Source organism: Triturus cristatus, chromosome 10 (genome assembly GCF_964204655.1).
Source record: "Triturus cristatus chromosome 10, aTriCri1.1, whole genome shotgun sequence".
Classification (NCBI taxonomy): Eukaryota; Metazoa; Chordata; class Amphibia; order Caudata; family Salamandridae; genus Triturus; species Triturus cristatus.
Window position 1 is genome coordinate 1,110,016,591 of NC_140593.1, and position 22,090 is coordinate 1,110,038,680.

Genomic DNA, 22,090 nt, shown 5'->3' on the forward strand with positions numbered 1-22,090 from the left:
GGTTCTCGGCATAGACTCAGGGGTCTCCCAGGGTCAGGTAGGTACAGTTGTTACACACTCAGCGGCACAGGGGCAGCCGGGTGCAGAGTGAGTTAGGCCCAATGTTATCCTATGGCAGGTAAGGGGGCCCTTGGTTGGTGGCTGCTGGCTAGCAGGCCAGCGGCTGTGGGAGCTGAGCTCCTGGTCACTTACTCAAGCGGGGAAGTAGATGAGGATAGGTGTTGCACTTCCAGGAGCACTGGGGCGGCTGGGTGCAGGGTGCTTTTGAGCCGTCGGGCACTCAATGGATTTCAATGGAGGAGCTACAAAACGAACAAAGGCTGCAAGCTCGGGGGCGGAGATTCTTCAGGTGAGACCACCACTTCGAGAGGTAAGTTGGGAAGCTGTAGGTTAGGTAGGTACCCAGGAGCTGGGCACAGGGGGCCGCAGGGCACAGGGGGCCACAGGGTGCAGGGGTGTTTTTTCGCGCTGGGAAATCTTACCCTCAGCTGGTCGCGGTTGGAGGGGTCCTTGGTTCTGAGGCAGCAGGCGTCGTCAGGAGCGTCGAGGTGGGTCCTTGGGTGCTGGATTCTGGGTCACAGTCGCCAGGGGGAGACGTCCTCTTGGTGTTTGTCCACTCAGGCACAGGCCAGGCTTGGCGGGTGCACGGTGTGCAGGGTTCGCGGTTTCTGGCTGGTGCCAGGGGTTGTTGCATGTTGTTGAGCAGGACCAATGCTCGTGGGAGTCCCAGTCTTTGTAGAGTCACAAGGCAGTCAGGTCCTCTGGGGTTTTTGAGGTTGCTGACCACTGTAGACGCTGGGGTTTAGCAGGAGCAGGTTCGAGGGACGACAGGCCTGTGGGGCTGGGGCCAAATCAGTTGGTGTCTTCCCCTTGTTAGCAGCTGCACGGCAGGTCTTCTTGTTTCTTGATCTTCTTGCTTGTTTCGGAATCGGGATCTGAGAAAGGAAGTTTCAGGGAGCCCCTAAAAACTAAATTTAGGGGCGTTACAGGTGGGTAAAGGGCAGGGACAAATTGGTCCCTTCCCTGGGGTGGGGACACCCCTATCCTGCCACTCTACTGTGGGAGGGGGGCAGTAGTCTAGTCATGATTGGGCAGGGCTCCCCATCTTCAAGATGGAGAGAGCCCGGAGATGTGCTTCACCTTGCCTCTCCCACCTGAGGGGTGGAGTTGGCAGAGGCTGGCACACCCCCTTTCCTCACTTAGATTTTCCCACCGATTTTCCCACCAGAGAGGGGGGTCAGAATCGGTGGGGGCCAGTTGCTGAGTACAGCAAGTGGCCTGGAGAAGCTCACAAAGGCCTTTGAAGCTTCCCCTGACCATCCTGGGGGAGGAGATGAGGCACCTCGCACCTCGCCCAGGATGTGCATTGTTGCAGGCCCAGGAGAGCGGATGGCTCTGTACCCAGGGGTCCAGCAACATGTCTGTTTGGTGGCAGCCTAGGCAGCCTCTCAGGCAGGACGTGGATTGTAGGTTAGGTTCAGTGGTCATCTCTAAGATGCCCTCTGTCGTGCATCTTACAGTAAATCCCACACTAGCATCAGGGTGGGTTTACTGTGCTGAGATGTTTGATACCAAACTTCTCATTCTTCAGTGTTGCCATCATGGTGCTGTGGAGTTCTTGTTGACGACCTCCCAGCACCATATACTCTTAATGGCAGCACTGCACTTACAGTGCCCAGGAATGGACCTGGGTACTGTAGGGGCACAGGGCTCAGACACTCAGCCTGCAAAGGCAGTGTGTGTGTCAGGGTACAGGGCCTCTAAGGGTGGCACAATAAGTGCTGCAGCCCTTAGGGGCCTTCTCTGGTCACAGTGCCCTGGGTACCTATGGTACCATTTACCAGGGGCTGACCTGTGGCCAGAGATGCCAATTGGGTTTAGGCTGTCATGCAGGAACACAGGCCCTGGGCACCTGATTGACAGGAGCCCAGAGCACACTCAGTCAAGGTACATCAGCAATTCAGCAAAAAGTGGAGGCATACCATGCAAGAAAGATGGCACTTTCTCATAGGGGTGCATAAGGAGATACTTGTCGCACAAATCAGAGTGGTGCCTGAGTCCTAAGCACAAGGGACCTACCCTCCTCGAGTCCATGATAGAGATCTGCTTTCTGCAGTCTCTACACTGCTTGAACCCTGTCATTTGCAGTGGGGACATCATTGGAAGACAGATGGAAGAAAGAGCAGCACTCCAGAACTGCATCGAAGGGTGCAGAAAGGATGAGACGTCCGCAGGCAGGGATGGCCCTTAAATGCTGCTCTGCTCTGTCACTTCTCAGTTGGTGCGGAGTCACTGCTGAGCCTCACGTCACTATCTATTGACATTCAGGAAAATTCTCCAGATCCAGTCTGATAACTGGGTCATATTCTAAACATGAGGACTATGTGGTTAGAAGAATCCATCATAATACTTCTTTGCAGGAGGCCTCCCTACAAAATAATATTCTAGCACTAGGGGAGGTTAAATACAGTTTCAATGAAAAAACCTGACATTACCCTGGATAACAACGGCATTTCCTCTGGACAGCAACGCAACATTAGAGTCAAGAACTCAAACAGTGAACTACGCAAACCAATTTACTAAAAAGACGACTAATGAGTAAAGGAAGACCAAAATGACAGTAATTGAATGCAGGAAACGAGAGGTGTGAATTTTTGAAAAATAAATGTAGAAGAATAATGGAGTTGTAAAAATCAATATCTTTGAACATGCATTACCAATTGGCGTTCAAAGCATGCCATTTTTCCGCAAGCTGTTCTCCCTCAATAAGGTCTGACTAGGTCTACAACACAGGTCCCAATTCGCACTGACCTGCTAGTTCTTTTTTAAAGCTGCCCTTTTGTCCTTCATGTTCTTCAGAAAGGGCTACAGCATAGGTCTGCTGTCTTAAGTGCATTACCTTTGCTTAAAGCTTCCAGTTCCTGTGTGCGTGGTGGAAAACAGGAAAGGCTTCTGATCTCTACTTCAGGCAGATTTTCATAATATTGTGTTCTGAGGCACTGCTAGTAGGAAGCCTTATTTATACTGATGGCTAGCCACTTATTGCTAAGTGGTTCTAATCCACCTCCCTGTAAGTTCTCACATACAAACAAGCCTATTCTTACTCGAAGGCTATTGCTAATCCATCCCAGATATCTCAAACCCAAGTGCCCTTTCAAAATAGCGGATTCTCTCTACCTGTATGTGACGTTCTCTCTGCCCTCTGGAGAAGTGAATCTGTTAAAATGAGAAACATCCTACTAAGGAAAGCCAACCCGACCTGTTTTGGACCAAGGTCCTTTACAGGACTGAATGGAGACGGAATCTCTAAAAACAAGTCTGCTTCAAAAGCTAACCAGAATAAATACAGTAAAAATCTGGCGGTAAGGGAAGGTTCACAATAGTTCTGTGCAATACTCTTTTGCTGTACCTTATCACTCTTCACATTATCACCAAGAAATTAACCTCTCCCGCCTTCCTGAGAGATAACTGCTGGCCAGCTAAGGCTGTTTATTCTTCCACCTAATAAGCAGAGCTAGGAAGTGGATTACTCTCAGTGAATTGCTCTCACGATGAGAGGGAGAAACTAGTGGACTGGTTTAATCACGGTTGAGGCTTTCGGCAGATTTGTTTTTCTTTTATAAGTCAACTTTGGACTATAATTCCCATATACCTCCTTAGAAAAAGTTTTTTGACAGACATTCCAACAGATTGCGTACATTGGCTCAGTTGCTGCTCCCAAAGCTGACTTTGGAAAAGGATGAGTTTTATTCACAAGTATTTTCACAACAATATAAAGCTACCATAGCACATGTAGAGAAATAGATTTCTTTTCTAAATATGGTCACTGCATGAACAGGCAATATTAAAATGCCCCAGTTTCACCCATTGCAAAGGTAGAATTTAGGGGTATCTTATCGAAAATTGAAAGCAGGCTTTTATACGTGTTAAAATAGCTTATTTTGACATGTGCTGACACCAGTTTCTGCAGTCATTCAGGACTGCACTTTTAGTCCTGAAGCCATGTTTTTAAGATTACTAAAGTGGGTGGTGCAAAGCCCCCACTTAAGCCCACACTGCCAGTTAAAAATTGCTGTGGCCTTCGTAGAAGCAGATTTAATCAGAAGAGTTAATTGTCTTACCATGTTTAAGGGACATGTACTGGGAGCGGTTTGGAATTTCCCAGTGACTAAAGTCCACAATACCGGGATATACAATTGGAAAAAAGTTCAGAAAGTATGCAAAACAAAAAAAGCTCTTCATACCATACCACATGGAAAAGTAGAAGTTTGACCAGTAAAAGCAGATCTGCAGGATGTTGCTCAAGTGTGAAATGTTTTACAAACTTAGACACTATGAAGCTAGCCCTCGCTTTAAGCACCGATTTATCCAATTAATGCAATAAGTTCAGCAAAATAGAAAGTGGATTTACAAACCTTGTAAGAGGTTTGGCAGCAGTGGCAAAAACTCCTGATACAGCAGATCATGGCTTCCCCCTCCTATTGATCTAAAGAGAGCTCTGAGAAGAAGGAAATAGTTGTACGGCTCTTTTGCGGTCTGTGCCAGTTCCATGGAACTGTTCACAATCTTGTGCAAATGAGGCTGAAAAGAAGAAAAAACAAAAGTAATTAGAATCTCGTCAATTTCTTTACCTAACTCCTAGTGATATGCAAAAAAAAAGAAAAGAGTTCAACACAGATACAAGAGGCAGCAGTGACTTTAGATGAAGTTTACAGAACATTGAACTTCATCTTCAAGGCATGCTCCAGAGACAGAATCAAGGACATGTGGCTGATAAGAGAGAAAGAGAAATAGCTTAAAATTGCACTATGGTCCCAGCTGTTATCCCACAGTGAGTTAACAAGCATACAGCATTTTACCCCTCAGAACGGTGAAGAACGTTTGAGGAACTAGAATTACTGGTTTCATTATAGCAATTTTTCCTCGATTCAGGGGAGTTTAATGCAGGCATTTTGGGTGGGGGTGCGAACTGTCCGCTTCCCCTAGTGGTGGAGGGGCAAACAAGGACAGGCCTGAATCTCTCTGCCTACAGCCCCTGTCTGTCTTCCAGAGACTGTTTTCCTGGCTGCAGGTTTGTACCCAAGGAAACTGAGTCTGGAAACAGTGGACAATTACTAGAGGTCTGCAGCAGTATTCTGGAGAAACCGCTCTAGGTAACTCGCAATGAAGGCAGAAGAATTGTACGCCGATTTAGAGGAAAAAGGAGGAATGTCAAATTTTACTTCAATAAAAACATATGCAGCAAACGTTTGGGTTCCATTTCAGCAGCAGCAAATGGTGGTAGGTTATGCAATGAGGCTGAAGTCAGTAAGTGGATGGTCCAGAATAAAAACATTAAATAGGAAACATCCATTCCAAATAACAGAATGAGGAAAGATTTCACAGCTCAGCAAGTGTAATGTAATTACCTTGAGCATCTGTTCATTTTCAGCAGCAAAGAGAGAAACAGAACCAAAGACAAGTTTGAATAGCTTGAGGTAGAGATTGGACAGCTCTACATTAGAACCCATTTCTGGAAGACGATCTAGAAGATACTCCACCAGAATTGTTGCAAACAAAGCCGAGGTGGTTGGGTTTGCCAGAAAAGAATTGGCAACAATCTGAAAAAACAAGAAGTATATTGGAGAAAATAAATTATGAATATAAAAACATTTTATTATCTACAATTCCCAGAATTAAAATGCAGACAAAAATACAATGATACAAGCTTCAAAAAAACTCTTTCAGAGGGGTCTCTTTTCTTCTCCCTCCCATTGTTAGCAAAGGACAAGCATCATAATGTATTTAGGTTAGGTGGAAGACGCAATAAGAATTATAGGTTAATAACTGTCAATAACTGATGCTTTTCACCAAGATCTTAAGGGTGATAACTAAAGCAAAGCTTAAGCTGTGATATCTCTCAGAACCTTGGGGTAAAAAATAACCCCTTTATTCACAATTTACCATACATAATTCTACATTACATATGGATACCATACCTGTATTTTAGAATGCATGAACTTTGAAAAAGACCAGACCTCCAGAGGACAGCTGCTCTGTCCCCAAAAATCAAACATAATGGACTACGGTGCACAGCAGATCTGCAAGTCCTACTCACTCTGCACCAGATGCCAATGGCCCATGCCCGGGTGGCCCACCAATCCAGAACAGGATCCCCAGCGAGCCTGACCTCAAGCCTAGACTTGGCTGACCCCTCCTGGACTCCACGACGACGCCCGCAGCACGAATCCAGAGGCTCCCCCTGACCGCAACCGGCAAGAAGACTCCGACGTCTAAAGGTACCCCTGCACCCGAAGCCCGTGCACCTTGGTGCCCCTACATAGCTAATTACCTCTGCTGTCTTTGGTCTCCCTCCTGCAAACTCCGGTGCACCGCCTGCAACCTATCGCAGAGAACAGAATCCCCACTGAAAAGCATTGGGCGCCCGACGTTGAAACTACACTCTGCACCTGGCCACCCCTGTGCCACTGGTGGTGTATGTTTGGTGCTGCTTTGTGGCCCCCTCTGTGCTTAACCTAACCTCCAAAGCTTTGCCCCTGCAACCAATTTACTTACCTGCAAGCAGAGTGGCTTTGAGCACCTCCATTCTCCACTGAAACACATTGGGCTGAACTCAGTTTTTTACAACTGCACCCGGCTGCCCCTGTGCCACTGGTGGTGCAGTGTTGGTACTCACCTGACTCTTGCCCTTTGGTCCCGAAGACTGCAGGCAAGAGGCCCTTTTTGCATGGTTCCCCCCCACTTTATGCCTGATGTTTGATGCTTCTTGATTAAGTGTGCCCTGGGTTCCTGCTAATCAGGTACCCAGGGCATGTGTTCTTTCCCTAAAACTGTACCTTTGCTCCCACATTGGCACTCCTCTGGCCTAAATACAAGTCCCAAGTAAAAGGTGGCCAGGGGCACCAAGGACCTTGTAGCCAGAGAAAGTCTCTGAGGGCTGAAGCATATATTTTGCCACCATCAGAGACTCCTCTCCTGACCCAAACCCACTGAGAGTGCAGTCTGTTTGCCAGGGGGAGGCCCTAAACCTACAAGTCGCCATGGCACACATCCCTGTGTTCCATGCCCACCAAAACACAGCTCAGTCACCCCTCTAGCAGGCCTTACTGCCCTAAGGAAGGGTGCACTATACGACAGGTGAGGGCACAGTGGCATGAGCCCTGGGCCCCTACAGTATCTGTGCCATTCACAGGTATTGAAAGTGCAGTGAAGCTATTTTAGACAATGGGCTGGGAGGTATGCAATACGAACTCCGCAGCTCCATGATGGCTTTACTGAAGACTGAGAATTGGTATCAACCTTCTCGGAATAATAAACCCACATTGATGCCAGAGTTGGATTTAACGCCAAATGCACTCAGAGGGCATCTTAGAGAGGCAACTTAAAAAACGACCCAACACTAGTGTCCTGGCTGAGTGGCTGCCTTCCAGCTGCCACCCCCAGACATGTTTCTGGACCCCTAGGTCAAAAGCCTCCTGCTCTATGGGTGCTGAAACAAAGCACATCATGGACACAGGTGCCAATCCTCCTCCCCCAGGAGGCTTGCCGCCTTTTTTTTTTTTAGCTGACCCTGCGCCTTTTGCTTCTCCCAGCAACTGGCCCCAACTGGTTTTAACCCCCACTTTGGGAGGGAGTATCAGCAGGAAAAACAAGAAAGGAGGAGATGTGTGTCTGCCTATGCCAACTCCACCCCTCAGGTGAAGGAGGCCAGGTGAAGCACAACTCTCAGTCTCCGCCATCTTGAAGATGGGGGAAGACACAATCAACCAGAGTGAAGCTTATGCCCCCTCCCTCCCACTGGAGGGTGGCATAATAGGGGGTGTACCCATCACAAGGAAGAAGCCCATTGCTCCCAATCTGTACCTACCTGAAACACCCCTAAATTTAGTATTTAGGGGCGACCCAAACCTTGCCTCAGACAAGCAAGAAGAAGGAGAAGGACTAAAGAGGCGTGCTGAAGGAAGAAGAGGAAGACACCAACTGCATTGGCCCTAGCCCTACCCGCCTGTCCTGACCTCGAACTGCTCCAGCTGAATCTAGGCAGATCCAGCAGGCTCCCAGAACCTGGAGGACCTTCCCTGTCTTCCCTCCAAAGATTCTGTCTCCCGTGAGCACCGTACTTGCTCAAGAACCAGACTCTGGCCCAAAAAAGAAAGTCTGCCGCACTCTGCACCCAACACCCACGGCCCGACTTCGAGTGGCCCAACGTCACAAGGAGGTCCCCCCAGCGAACCTGACCTAGGATCTGGTGATCCCTGACGACACCTGCAGCCTCTATCTGGAGGATTCCACACGGACCGCAACCAGAGCTGGTAAGGAAACCCGACGCCTAAAGACACCCCTGCACTCAACGCACAACAGCCTTGGGTGGCCCAACAAACTGTGTCCAGCCATCCCGATTGCATCCCAACGTACCTCTTCAATCCGTGGTCGCCTCCAGGACACCTCCCTGCCCGATCCACAGTCTTTGTTCCGACCGGAGATCTCCTATTGAAAACAGGGCACCCGATGCCAAATCACCACCCTGCACCCAGCCGCACCAGTGCCACTGTGGGTACACCTTGTGTGCTAACTCAGATCCCCCTTTGCCCTGAGCTTAAACCTAGGAGCTTTGCTCCCCAAACCCAATGGTTTTCCCGAGAGCAGCCACCAAATGATGCCCCCCTAGCCCCATAGGCTAACATTGGGCCTCAGCACTCTGCACCTGTTCATCATAGTGCCGCTGAGGGTGCTCTTTGGGCGCATCCATGACCCTGGGGGAAGCCATGTTCTAACTCCAGAAACTCAACCCTAAAGACCGATTGCTTACCTTCAAACCGATCACCACATTTTCCTCCATAGGATTGCAATGACTGTTTTCCTCTGAAAAGGTTCTAAGTGTTGAGTTGTGTTTGTATGGAAGCCTAAGCAACTGTGTTTTAATATCAAAATACTTGACTTACCTTTGTCTAGGTAATGTCCCAGTGTGATATTAAGGCATACCACACTGAGTAGAAAAAGTAATCTAAAAAGCAATCTAAAGAGAAATCACAAGTATCAACTGTCTTTAAATGTTTTACAAACCTGTAACATAGGCAATTTCATTCAGCTTGCATATTCTGATCAACCTGTTTTGAGAAGTACAATTTTAGTTACCTGTAACAAGTCCTGCTAGGTCCTAAAAATAAAATACAGTTAAAGAAATATTTTTTAGGTCTCGACCTTGCTATCGCTTAAGCGATCGCAAAGCGAGACTATAGAAAGCGGGTTTGAAAAGTGCTTTCAAAAAGTGGATTGCATGGCTAGCACGCGCACAATCACGCGCATCGTGCCGCCATGCAATCCGCCTTTTGGGAGCACTTGAAAGGGTCCACTCCCCCGCCTGGAATGCGCTACCCCGCCCCCAAGCGCGCGCGCGCCACGCTCCGCCGGGCTTGTCTTGTTCTAAAGCTGCCGATTTGCATTTCACTCATGCTGCTGACGGAAAGATTTCAATCTATACAACGGGGAGGCTTATTCCCAGATAATTAACTCGTCTTGGTTTCCTTGAGTCCTTGGTTTCTGTTACTTTTAACACTACGGCAGACTTTTAGGCTATGTTACTGCCTACAAAACCAATGTTAATAATGTAGGATTTAGTAATTCAGCTACATGAGTCAGCGTTACAACTACGGTTTTTATTATGAAACTCCACACCGTATTGAAATTTACAATGTTTAAGGGTAAATTTAACATTTTGTACAAACGTGACTTCAGCCACATTCTTACTGCTTATTTTGCTCAACATTGCTGAAGGAGCTGTTATGTGACTTATAAATCCCGGAATGGCGCTTATTGGCCAAATAAAGTACAATCATTGACATTGCAACCACGTCTTTGCAGCATGTGCTCAATCTACTGAGCTACCTTACTAATGCTTGTTTATTTATTTAACCAGCTGAACCATTCTTAATTGGTCGCTCGCTATATTCAGGCTTACAGGCAAATGTTGTTTTTTTTATTTTTAAAGCACCGTACACGCTGCAGTTTTAACATGGTGAGCACACCTTTCATTTGTGCTGGGGCTCGCCAAAATCTACTTAGAAAGTCCATTCTTATCAGTTGTAATCCTCCTTCAAAAACACCGGTCTGCGAATTAGCGGCTTACTGGTAAACTTCTTTCACCATGGAGGAGTTACAAAGCAGAAAATTACACGGAGTTGCTGCTCGGCCGCAGTTTACTGGTAAACTTCTTGCACCATGGAGGAGTTACACGGCAGAAAATTACACGGAGTTGCTGCTCGGCGGGGATGGTATTATCGGAAGGAGGGGAGAGTCCGGACAGGGGTGGCGAGGGGGAAAAGCACTGACGAACGAGTGCATTGTGTAGCCCGATTAGGATACTGTACGGCTGGGTAAGCATCCTTTACCCTGTTCCTTCAAAATTCCACTTTGCCAGTCATGTGCTGCGGCTTTTCTATTGGATATCGTTTTTATCGGGTGTATTATTCCAGCTGATTGAATTAAAGCAAAGTAGGATTGCAGTTCCTAGATCGGTTGTCCGATGTAAAACAAGGACTGGAATTAAGGTGTTATTGCCACCTGGATGTGGAAAACATTTCACATGAAACTTCACAGTGGTAGCGTCTTTGTGGCAATTTCGGCCTGTCGTTTTACCTTACTTTCACGCTACTTTAGTGTCTTGCTGAAGGTCAAATGGGCTCCACCACATGTGGGAATATAGACATCCGTTGAACCTAGTTATCTGTGTGGCGAGACTTGTTAATTTGACGTTTCCGAGCTTTCAAGACCTGTCTTGTGATAGTTCTGGAATTCTAACAAAGTTCTGAAACTTGCAGTCTTGATAGTTAAATTAAATGAGCACGAAGTGCTGTTGGTTTAAAATAATGTCATACTTGCCATTAGTCCACTTGGCAGCCGTGAAATTGTACCCTGTGAGTGCTCAGTTTGTATCCATCATGACCCCCATTTCAGTGCATTTGTAATTTACGGGATGAACGAGTGTTGTCAGAGATCCTTGTAACACGTTACATATTATGTTTATATATTTTTTTTTATATCAAATGCTTTTTGTTGATATTTACTTAGAAAAAACATTTCCTTCAAAGTGCAGCTAACACCTTCCTTTGTTGACTCTCAGTTTCTATGTTTATATATATATTTTTGTATTGCAACTGTGTCAGAATCTTGTGAGACATGTTCCATTTTAGAACGAAACCGTACTTTCTGGTGTCAGCTAGCGCTGAATTCCGTGTTCGCAGCATGGGTGGTGAAGGGGCGGGCGGAGGTCCAGGGGCTCTGGGTCGGCCGCTCTAGATGTTATGGTTGAATTCTGTTGCTAATGAGTTTTTCATGCTCCCCTGGGAGGGCTTGCTTTAACGTGTCCTTGTAGTCCTAGAGTACAGGGATACATAAACAGGCATTTGCAATGCTATAGGTCTTATATTTGCAACAGTTTGCGCTCTTGGCATTGTAAATGACAATGCCTTTTATGTGTTGGTTTTTAACACATAAATAAAAGGCATTATCATTTACAATGCCGATAACAAACTCTCGCAAATGCGAGACCTAGTGCATTGAAAATGCAATAGGTCTCGCCTTTGCTTAAATTACAGCCATTTGCTTTGCTAATGGTATTGTATAGCAAAGCAAATGGCTTTAACTTAATAAAAGGCGAGACCTATTGCATTTTCAATGCTTGTTAATACAAACAATTGGTCTGAGTTCAGTCTGAGTGTATGACATCATGTCTTGCCTGAGCGTTTACAATGAATGCTTAATATTATGCTCGCCCACACTACCACAAATAGAGAGTAAGGTGTTATCTACTTTTACCTCTGTAAGCTTACGGGGATCCCTTGGACTCTGTGCACAAAATACCTTACTTTGGTATAGTATATACAGAGCCAGCTTCCTACAAAGACAGACTGAATTTTTAAGTGTTGTACTTACCTGTTAAACAGCATTATTGTTTTCCTCTATAGGTTAACATTGAACTGTTCAGAAATTGCACAAAGTGTTGACTTTTTGAGGAAAGCATTTTTAGTTAAAAAACGTACTTACCTTATTGCGAAGATCTAGGTCTTAAAATAAAGTACAAACAAAGCTTATTTCTCTAAAATTGGTGTGGATCTCCTTTTTGAGCCTTGTGTTAATTTTTGTTCAATGTTGTGCAATAAATGTCTTACACTCCTCTGTGTTAGGCCTAAGGCTGCTCGCCAGAACTACCACTAATAGAGCAATTTGGGTTTTACACTGAGCCCTGCACACTTTTGGGGAACCCCTGGACTTTGTGCACGGTATGACCATCTAGTGGCATACCACATAGAGAGCCAGCTTCCTACATGGAGAAACATTTCTTAGATAGAAGATTAGAGAAGCAAGGTGCTCAAATATTTCCTGTACTAGGGCCAATGTATCCCAGTACTTCATAAGGGTTACATCAAGCGTTTTTAAGACAATCCATCCAAGGTATTGATTCATCATGTATAACTAACACATTTTCTAATAATTCCAAACTAGTGCACACTTTTACATTACAATATGTCAAAATGGATGGGGTCTTTTCGGTACCCCAAATCCCGCTGAAAAGTCTAGACTTAAATGCAAATGTCAGGGCGCTTCCTATACTGGGAATCTTTCTTCACAAAGCAACGTCTCCTCCGGGAGACCAAGGGTTTCACTTAAACAACGATCTCTTAAAAATAGTATGGCTCTTCTTCACGAATGCTTAAAGAATTTTCACACTTTACTTTGATGCAGTTACATTTAGCTAAGCCGGTGACTGAAGTAACATACCACTCTTTATTTTGTTTTTTATGTATATACCAAGAGTTTTTAGAGAGTTCGCTCAAGATCAAACATGAATAGAGGGTTGTACAGACTAGCACAACAGTCAGTAACAAGAGAAGTGCACTAGACAAAAGTCCAAAAACCTATCGAAGTGAATGTGAATTGCACAAGAATAAGTGATCAGTCCAAAAAGAGAGCATTGTATGCACTGTGCAATCCAAGACTACTATAATGGGATGAGAGTGTTAATGTTCACTACCTAAGCAAGAAGGTTTGGAAGTAGACTAACATCAACAGCCCAACTAGGTAGAGCAGAAAAGGAATAATGTGACCTATGTGGCCCATCCCAGAGATAAGACATGCATGATGCATGCAAGGATGCTATGAGAGGGGCATGATGGACTTTAGGAATGCCAGAGAATATGGCATTGCCACTGTCAAGCCTGGACCAAACAAATGCTTCAGCAACATCCTTGAGGTCCTGCTCTGGAAAGCTTTGGAAATACGTTTTATGTGCGATCTTCAATCAGCACAGAGAGCTCCAAAATTCATTTATAGCGTTAACCGAGAACGTTGAGTCATTGCAGTAGTATTTTTCTTCATTATATTCCTTGGTTTTCCCAATATACGTCCTACTCTTAGTTCTTTTCTTCAAGTTGTGCAAAGTCAATAACAAGTCTATTAAGTTATTGGGAGAAATACTGCAACCGTACGATTTTCGGAAAAGATGAAGATTGGCATCAAAAAGAGACAGCAAAGTCATAAGCCATTTCAATCTTTAAGTTTGGAGTTCATATTTGAAGTCTTTTAGGTTGGCATGGCTAGTTATTTTAGTGATGTACACGGAGAAGGGAATTTGATAGATATATGAATATTTACAATGAGAGGAAAGAAAAATTTCCACATTATCCATTTTACTACTAAAGAATTTACATGAATGGACGGACAACCAAAAAGGAGACCATCCTTGCCTTCACATATAATAGGACATGACCACCACACTAATGAACTAATGACTAAATGCTACTAGCAGACCCTGTGAGAAAAGTACTTGCAGACAACTGGTTTGTGAGGCACCATTATGGGTTCACATGGCAGTTTGTAGTTACAGATAAGATCTCTGGAGTATTGTTGTTGATTCTGGTATTCCCAAGGTCATGAATGCTACTAATGCACACCAATTAGATAACCAGGTTACTCCCAGGGTAGTGTCAATGTTAAATGTCCCATTCCTGGCCAAACATATTATGCGCTCTACTAATACAGCGTTGCAATCAGAGTGCCAGATTACAAGTAACTACATCCGAAACTCAGAACATTATTAGAGAAGCTGTGTACAGTTTCCACCAGGCATACACTATTTTTCACCAGCTGACAATGTGCCCCTACGTGAACAAACGTCTTCAGGAAAAAGGAGCAGCAAATGTTTATTCTATTTATTTCTCTAAATAAATTATTTATGGTCATAACAGGCAAATGCTTGATCCAACTGTGCTTCAACTTACAAAGGTTTGAAGACGGACGCTATTACCTGTGTGGAAGAACAAAGGCAGGAATATTTCTAACAAGATAGCAAGACTAAAGGTATCAACATATTACCTGCAGGGCATAATTTTTGGAGATTCTTTCCACCACGTAGGGCACCGTTGTTTGAAAGATTTCTTTAAAAGTTAATGGATTCATCATTGTAAAGACTCCAGCGAAATGCTCCAGTACTTCTTTTTCCTCCTTCATTCTTACAGTTTGGCAGTTTGCCAGTCGCACATATGTCTGTCCATTTCCTGCTATTTGTACCTGCAAAGGTAACAAGAGTTTAATGGAAAAAGTGATACTACCATTTGACCTAAGGTAGTTCTGCAATACATGACGCGTAACGCTTATTTGCATAAATGAACAAACAACGCAAACTGCCGAACAAGACTGCTGAAATTCATCTCTGCCTTGATAAAATAAACACCTGAAGGAAAAATACATCTTTTTTCAAGTTAAACATTAAAACTACTCATTAAACAGAACTAGGCAATGAGATCGTAGAGAACACCTTGACACATTTAGAGACACAAATTTGTCTCTGTCAATATAAAGGAGTTTGTTAAAAATCTCGAAGGAAAGAAAAATGTAGAATGAAAGGCAGGAAAGAGTGCTATACAGAGTAATTGAACAACATATTTAAAATAAAACATCAACAAAAGGTAGGTACCCTTCTGAAAAACCACAAGCTATACTCGACCAACTCACTAAAGGAATCTCGCTCTCTCTCCTGGTGCCCGAAACCAACCATCAGGAACATGTCTACAATCGACTATATCTTAGTCAGTGAAATCATCTCAGCCAGGCTGATACACGTTGAAATTGATGACAGGGCTGAATGTGATCACAGGTCTCTGTGGCCCATGTTGCAACTAGTAGTACCAACTGTAACTACCCTTCAAACAATAGGTGAAACCACAGGAGGAGAGAGGCACAAGGTTCTCCAAAGGATAAAATGCATAGCTAAAATAGGTGACAACGTGCTAGCATGGGTCGAGAAAAGAAAGCACAGTACAAATCCACTGAATCATGTCTCAGCAATAAGTAACTGGGAGGACATCATAGCAGAGCTTCAAGTGAACCTGGGAAACGCACAAGACAAGCTCTCGAGTAATAAGCACACTACGACACCTGGAGCTTGCCGCCACTCTAAGGACATAATCGAGTGCAAACGAGCTCTCCATAGGGTGCTGGAAGCCAAGAAAAGAGGGGGTGAATTAACTGATGGCTGCTCTATCACAGCCTTGCAGTAAGCTTATAAAAAGAAAATATGAGAGAATAAAAGGGAGCACATAGAAAAGGAATGACTCAAGGTGTTCTCCCTGATGAAAGAGAAGAACCATTCCACATCAATCATCTGAGCAACCGAGGAGCGATAAAGGGGTAGCTGAACGTGACTGGATAAACTACGTAAAACATCTATACTCGACAGAACCACTAGACAAAGAGATCACCAAACCGAACAGCCTGGAAGTAGGGAACTGCACGCCCCAAGGCACGTCAATAATGACCTGTGAAGTCATTAAGATAATCAATACAATTAGGAATGATGGAGCACCAGGGCCAAATGGGATCCCGCACCAATATTCAAAACAACACGGTTCTTCCGGGCATCAGTCTTCACACCGCTCTTTAATTACGTCTTCGTGACTGCGACGGCGCCAGACTCCTGGAGGTGCTCCATACTTTTCCCCATTCACAAAAAATGTTACCGCTCCAGACCATCAAACTATACGCTTGTTGCTCTTCTTGATCTAAAAGCAAAGGCCTATGTCCGATTACTCTTGAAGGACCAGGAATCATGGGCAAAAGATAAAGGTATCATCCTGTTTTTTTCACACCGTTTTCAGGTTACACTCTTCAACCATGGACAACATTGTAGTGCTGGCATACTTATCCAAACAACCGGTCAAGAAGAAGCACCCACCATTGTTCTGCTGCTTCATTGACTACAGCACTGATTTGGATAGGGTGGACTGCTGCACACTATGGTGGAAATTGACCACCTGGGGGGTTTCGCCCATAATGCTAAAGGCAATAACATCACTATAAGAAGGGACATGGGTTTGGGTCAAAACAAGCCCTAATACAGTAACCTCTAAAGTCCCTACAAACAACGGGCTCAAACAGGGCTGTGTTTTGGCCCCTTCACTCTACACTGCAGATAGGGGGGCCCACCCTGGAAGATGCCAGCTTAGTAGCTCCAAGGCTGGGCAGGGTGAGACACCCTATCTTGCAATATGCGGATGAAACAGCAATAATGAACCACACTAGGGAGGATCTCCAGAGAGCACTCATAGCACTTGAACTCTATAACCAGGGGAACCACCTACTGGTCAATCAGAGCAAAACCAAGGTAGTAGTGTTCGGGAAATATCGACACAAAAGCAAAGCTCACTGGCAACTGAGAGACCTGCAAAGTGGGACAGTAACAGCCTACAACTACCTTGAGGTCTGGTTTTCAGAAAAGGCCAATTCAAAACATCCACCAAAGGCACTTTAGCACTAAGGCCAACAGTGTCATAGCCCTTCTAATGCATCTTCAACTGTACAAACATGATTAAAGCTACACTATTGCTAGGAATGCTTTAGTAGTGTAAAGTTTACCTTAGATCGGTACCAAAGATAGATATCCTAGGGGCGGGTACTATCGCCAATGGAGGACTTGCTGGCTCTCCAACCCTTTTGAAATATTTTTATATTTAAACTTCGGTTCATAAAGTTCTGTTTAATTTTCTACTCTTTTAGTACTCTTGCAGCACTAGATCAACTGAATGAGCTCCATTATTTCTGTCATCATTATAAACATACACTTCTACATTTCAGAACTACCACTGAATATTCTGAGCAACTGCATATATACAGTTTGATGTAATATGTCAACTTTGTTTGAAAACTCCAATGAGAAATTGAAAAAATATGACATACAAAATACAAATATACAATCTTAGACAATCAAAAACACAACACAAATCAAAAAGTAAGTAAAACCGGTTACAATGGAACAATTCCTATGTACAACATAAATTGCAGTCCAATCTTCATACCTGATATATGTCTAAGGCTTGCATGGCATATTTCACTAGTTTGATATAAATCTGAGTCTCCTTAGGTTGGAACTGCTTGTTGGGAATAAACTGGGCCTCTGAAAAGAAAACCGGAAGACAAAATTAGTTATTGCTGAAAATCTTTAATTCATTTCTAAACTACAATGTAACCGTAAGTGCTTATGTTATAAGAAGCTGTGTAGCATTACCACCAGGTGCTTTACACGACGTTATGCCCCATGTAATTGTCTTGACACCACAGACCAATGTTTTTACCAAGCTCCGGCAGTCTGTCACTTGGAATGTCTGCTTATCCTCCTTGTCCTTCTCTCCTTGCTTGTCAAAGACTGGCACAGGAGCTGGCGGTGGAGGTGCTGGTGGTGCAGGAGGAAGAGCGGGGGTAGATGGGGCCACGGGGACACCAGATAATGCAGCCTCCACAACCCCAAGTTCAGATTGTGGCTTGCACTTCTTGAAGATGGCAGGTAGCTGGTAGCGGGAAATGGTGTGGAATTTTAAAACAAAAACCTGTCATGGAAAAACAAGGCATTCATTTAACAGTATAATACAAGAAAACAAAGATGGACTGCGAACAAGAGTAAGATGTGTAAGATTGGTTTGCGAACCCGTAAAAATATACAAAGCTACTGATATGTTACAAAAGGTGCCCTTTAAAATGTATCTATTTCCAAAAAAGTAACAAGTTCCTTTCAACCTGTTCTGACATTCCAAGTTAGCTTAAATACAGCATATAGAACCTAAAGCTATATCCACTACAACGAACATATTACAAGCGCAACCAACGTTCCATCTATCTCCTCTAGCAGCTCCTTTGGCGTTGGTTCTGGCACAGGTACCCCCGCTAGCAGCTAACCAAAGAGTCTACTATTCACTTAATGGACAAATGTGCATATTGGATTTCGTCAAATCTTAGTGCCCCTGATTGGGTATGCCAATCACTTGTAAGCAAGATCATTATGGCGAGAAGAGTTCATTGGGTGGGCACCCAGGAGAAGAAGTTAAAAGGGGACTGCGTCATCGTACACTTTACGAACACTAACGTCTTGCCTGTTCTCCTTAGAAACTTTCTTCCCCCACAAAGGAGATCATATGAAATAGTGCCTTTAACATCTGATTATTTTTATAATTAATGTCAATTTAAAAACACAAGCTTAGTCAGGGCAAACGGTTCCACAGTACAGTCTAGCGCCCCTATCACTGCCAATTTATCTTGTGCTAATACGTTACCACTCTCCAATAGATTCGAAACACTTTCCAATCTGGAAGAGTGCGACTGACTAGGAAGAAATTTTCTACCCTCAATACAAATCCCAAAAAAACATATGAAAGAAAATGCTAATGCTAGTGGATTTTGTTTTAACTCATATAGTCCAACCCATTTGTCAACCTATTGTGCATTGCCTAGTTTTAATGAACCAGACGTAAGGGAAGAAACCATAAACCCAGCTAATGTGGAGACTCCTTGTACTGAATCTCAAATCACTATAGTCCCCTGCTTAGACCTTAAAATCAGGATTCTATCTTGGAATATTGCTGGTATAAACTCAAAGATAGGTAACCCAGAGTGGTCCAAGTTTATATCAGAATATGATGATGTATTATTCCAGGAGACCTGGTCGCTTGTGTCTACATTGTTCCCAGGGTTCTCGGTCTATAATGTAGCAGCAACTAAGGGGAACAGGGGTAGACCTTATGGTGGCCTCTCCATATGGGTCGCAACTTATCTAGATTGCACTATTTCTGAATTGGATTTCTTTTCATTGGATCTTCAAGGTCTGGTCCTTTTTTTTAAACCTAATTTTAAATTAATTCTTATTAACGTTTACTCACGTCCAACAAGCCTATCTCAAGATTCTCCGATTTTTGATTTACTATCTACTTGTATATCAGATTTACCTAAACATGATAGATTAATAATTGCGGGTGATTTTAATTGTCAATATGAACCGCTTGTTGATCTCCCATATATACTAGATAACGAGGAAGATAACTGTAATCTAATACCAGACCCCCAAATCCAGAAGGTAAAGGCATGGACTCCATTAGTTATGCAAATTAATGCATTTGTCCTTATGCATTCATTGAGGGCCTGTAATGGCCGTTTAAAATCAGACCAGCCAGGGAAACCTACCTTTAAAAGGGATAATTATTCTTCCCTAATAGATTACATTCTGGTGGAGGTATCTTCTTGGAACAGCATTGTTGATTTTTCTGTCATCTCTCGATTTGACAACGACCACGATGCGTTGTTGCTTGAGCTATTAATCCCTGTCCCTCAAGTATCTTCTACTACTGGCCCTACGGCTGACCAGAATCTTCTTCTGGATAATAATAAAAGAAGAATTAGATGGGACTCAGTTAAACGCACTCCAGATAAATTGCTAGAACTTTATGGGTTGATCCTCCCAGCGCTTCTTGAAACTGAAAGGTTATTCACTCCACTTCCAAGCGTTTGGGATCTACAAGCGGTAGAATCAACTTATCTGCACCTCACTTTGGCTCTTAAAACCTTTTTTAATCCTTCCACAAGTAAATCCAGGCCAAAACATGTTTCTAATTCCTGGTATACTAAAGCATGTAGGCAGGCTAAAACTGCTCTTATTAATGCAATTAAAACAAACAACAAGGCTATATTGAAGTCCTCTAGGAAGTTTTATAATGAGACTATTAAAAAGGCAAAAAAAACATGGGAATTTGAAAAATGGGAGGCCCTCAAGACTACTCTTTCCAATAAGGATATGAGGGGATTTTGGAAAATTATCTCCAATACAGGTAATGAGGACGAACGATCCCCGATTCTCCCGAATATTGCAGCATCTGCTTGGGAAGCTCATTTTAAGTCTTTGTACTCTATTGGAGATGACCTGATTGCTGTGGAGGGCCCCCTCCCGTTAGCCCAATTTGAACCTTTTAATGAAATAACGGCCTCAGAAGTGGAGGGTGCCATCAAAACTCTTTCCACGTCCAAAGCACCTGGCCTTGATAAAATCCCTGGGGACCTATATAAAGAAGAACCCTCAATTTGGGTTCCATATTTATGGACCCTATTTAACGCCATTATGAAAGGTATGAGTATCCCAGACACATGGTTAGGAGCCGAAATATTTCCCATATTCAAAAAAGGATCACCATTGCTTCCTGTAAATTATAGGCCAATTAGCCTAATAGATGTCGCACAAAAGTTGTTTGCTAGAATACTACTCAATCGTCTGCATTTTTGGATGGAAGACATGAACATCTTGAGTGACTTACAGGCAGGATTTAGGAAAAGGGTGTCAACTGTTGATCAGCTTCTAAGGCGGCAATTATTATTCTGGAAGACAGTATCAGTGGAGGGTGGCAGCCTCTATCTGATATTTGTCGACCTGAAAGCAGCATTCGATATGGTTCCAAGGGCTAAGCTCTGGGCTGTATTACATGAGATGGGAGTCCCCTTGGACCTATTAGCCATGATCATTAGACTGCACACTGGTAACTATGCGCAGGTCAGATATGGCAAGGCAGGCCAACTAACCGCGCGCTTTCCAGTCAACAGAGGAGTCAGGCAGGGATGCGTACTAGCCCCTACCCTGTTCTGTCTTTATGTTAATGCTCTGATAACCCATATCAACAAGACGGACCGTGGTGACTCCCCCAGACTCAATGGTAGAAAGGTCCCAGTCATGCTTTTTGCAGATGACACCCTTCTGCTATCTAAGTCCCCGATGGGCATCCAACGTGTTTTAGATAGTTTTTTAGCATTTTGTATCGACCACAGGCTCGAAATAAATATTTCGAAAACTAAATACATGGTTTTTAATCCAGCTAATACAACTCGACCTAATCCCACACTCAATGGAATAACTTTAGAAAAGGTCTCATTATTTGAATACCTAGGAATTACACTCTCAGAGTCTTTCTCCTGGGCTCCCCAACTAGACAAAGCAGCTATGCGGCTTGCCCAATTATCTGGTGCGATATTAAGAATTTCTAAATATACCACATATAGGGCTCCTGGCCCTGCCGCAGAAATTTACAAAGTGCAAGCAAGAAATGCAGCTCTATATGGGGCAGAGTTGTGGGGCCATTCCCAGCTGAAAAGTCTGTCTCTAATAGAGAATAAGTTCATTAGACTTTTATTGGGCCTACCGCAAAGCACTCCTTTAATCCCATTACGTCTTGATCTGGCAATACGACCCATAGATGAAGAAGCAGGCCTACGTCCCTTAACATATTGGCGAAGACTTTGGCTCACAGATGAGCTAGGATCTTATTGTCGTGACCTTAGCTCAATAATTGCACTTAGCCCTTCTAAGAAGTTTCCCTGGCTTGTTTACATCAAGGAAATGTGCTTTAGGATTGGTTTGCCTGAACTTTGGACTAATCCCGGGGCATTTTCTTTGATGCTTCCTCGCGCAAAACTGGTCCAGGCATATAGGCAGTATAGGCTAAGTGTATTACAACGAAATGAAACTCTTGGTAGTCTTTCAAGACAGTTTTTATTAAATAAAGACCAGTATATCTTTGAGCCATCCCTGAATGAATTGCACCCACCTCTGGCAAGGAAACTTTACATTCAATTTAGGTTGGGCACCTTACCACTTAGGGACTTTACTAAAAATTGGTCCAAACGAATAGAAACAATTTGCCCAGCCTGTGGAAGGTCGACCGAGACACTAATCCACGTATTGTTTCTCTGCGTTGCATATAGAGCTCCCAGGAAATATTGGCTCATCCCTCTA

At 43.9% G+C, this 22,090-nt stretch overlaps 1 protein-coding gene across 3 annotated transcripts in view; it reads right to left on the reverse strand.

Annotated features, from left to right (window-relative positions):
* TRRAP (transformation/transcription domain associated protein) overlaps nucleotides 1–22,090 on the reverse strand; it is a 1,075,110-nt gene that overhangs the window by 927,399 nt on the left and 125,621 nt on the right. For all 3 annotated transcript variants that reach the window (XM_085629333.1, XM_085629332.1, XM_085629331.1), the window contains exons 15-19: nucleotides 17,558–17,876; nucleotides 17,349–17,446; nucleotides 14,371–14,565; nucleotides 5,409–5,600; nucleotides 4,416–4,581 (exon numbers count right to left, since the gene is read on the reverse strand). In XM_085629333.1, the coding sequence (XP_085485459.1) occupies nucleotides 4,416–4,581; nucleotides 5,409–5,600; nucleotides 14,371–14,565; nucleotides 17,349–17,446; nucleotides 17,558–17,876 (970 nt within the window). The remainder of the gene's footprint in view (nucleotides 1–4,415; nucleotides 4,582–5,408; nucleotides 5,601–14,370; nucleotides 14,566–17,348; nucleotides 17,447–17,557; nucleotides 17,877–22,090) is intronic.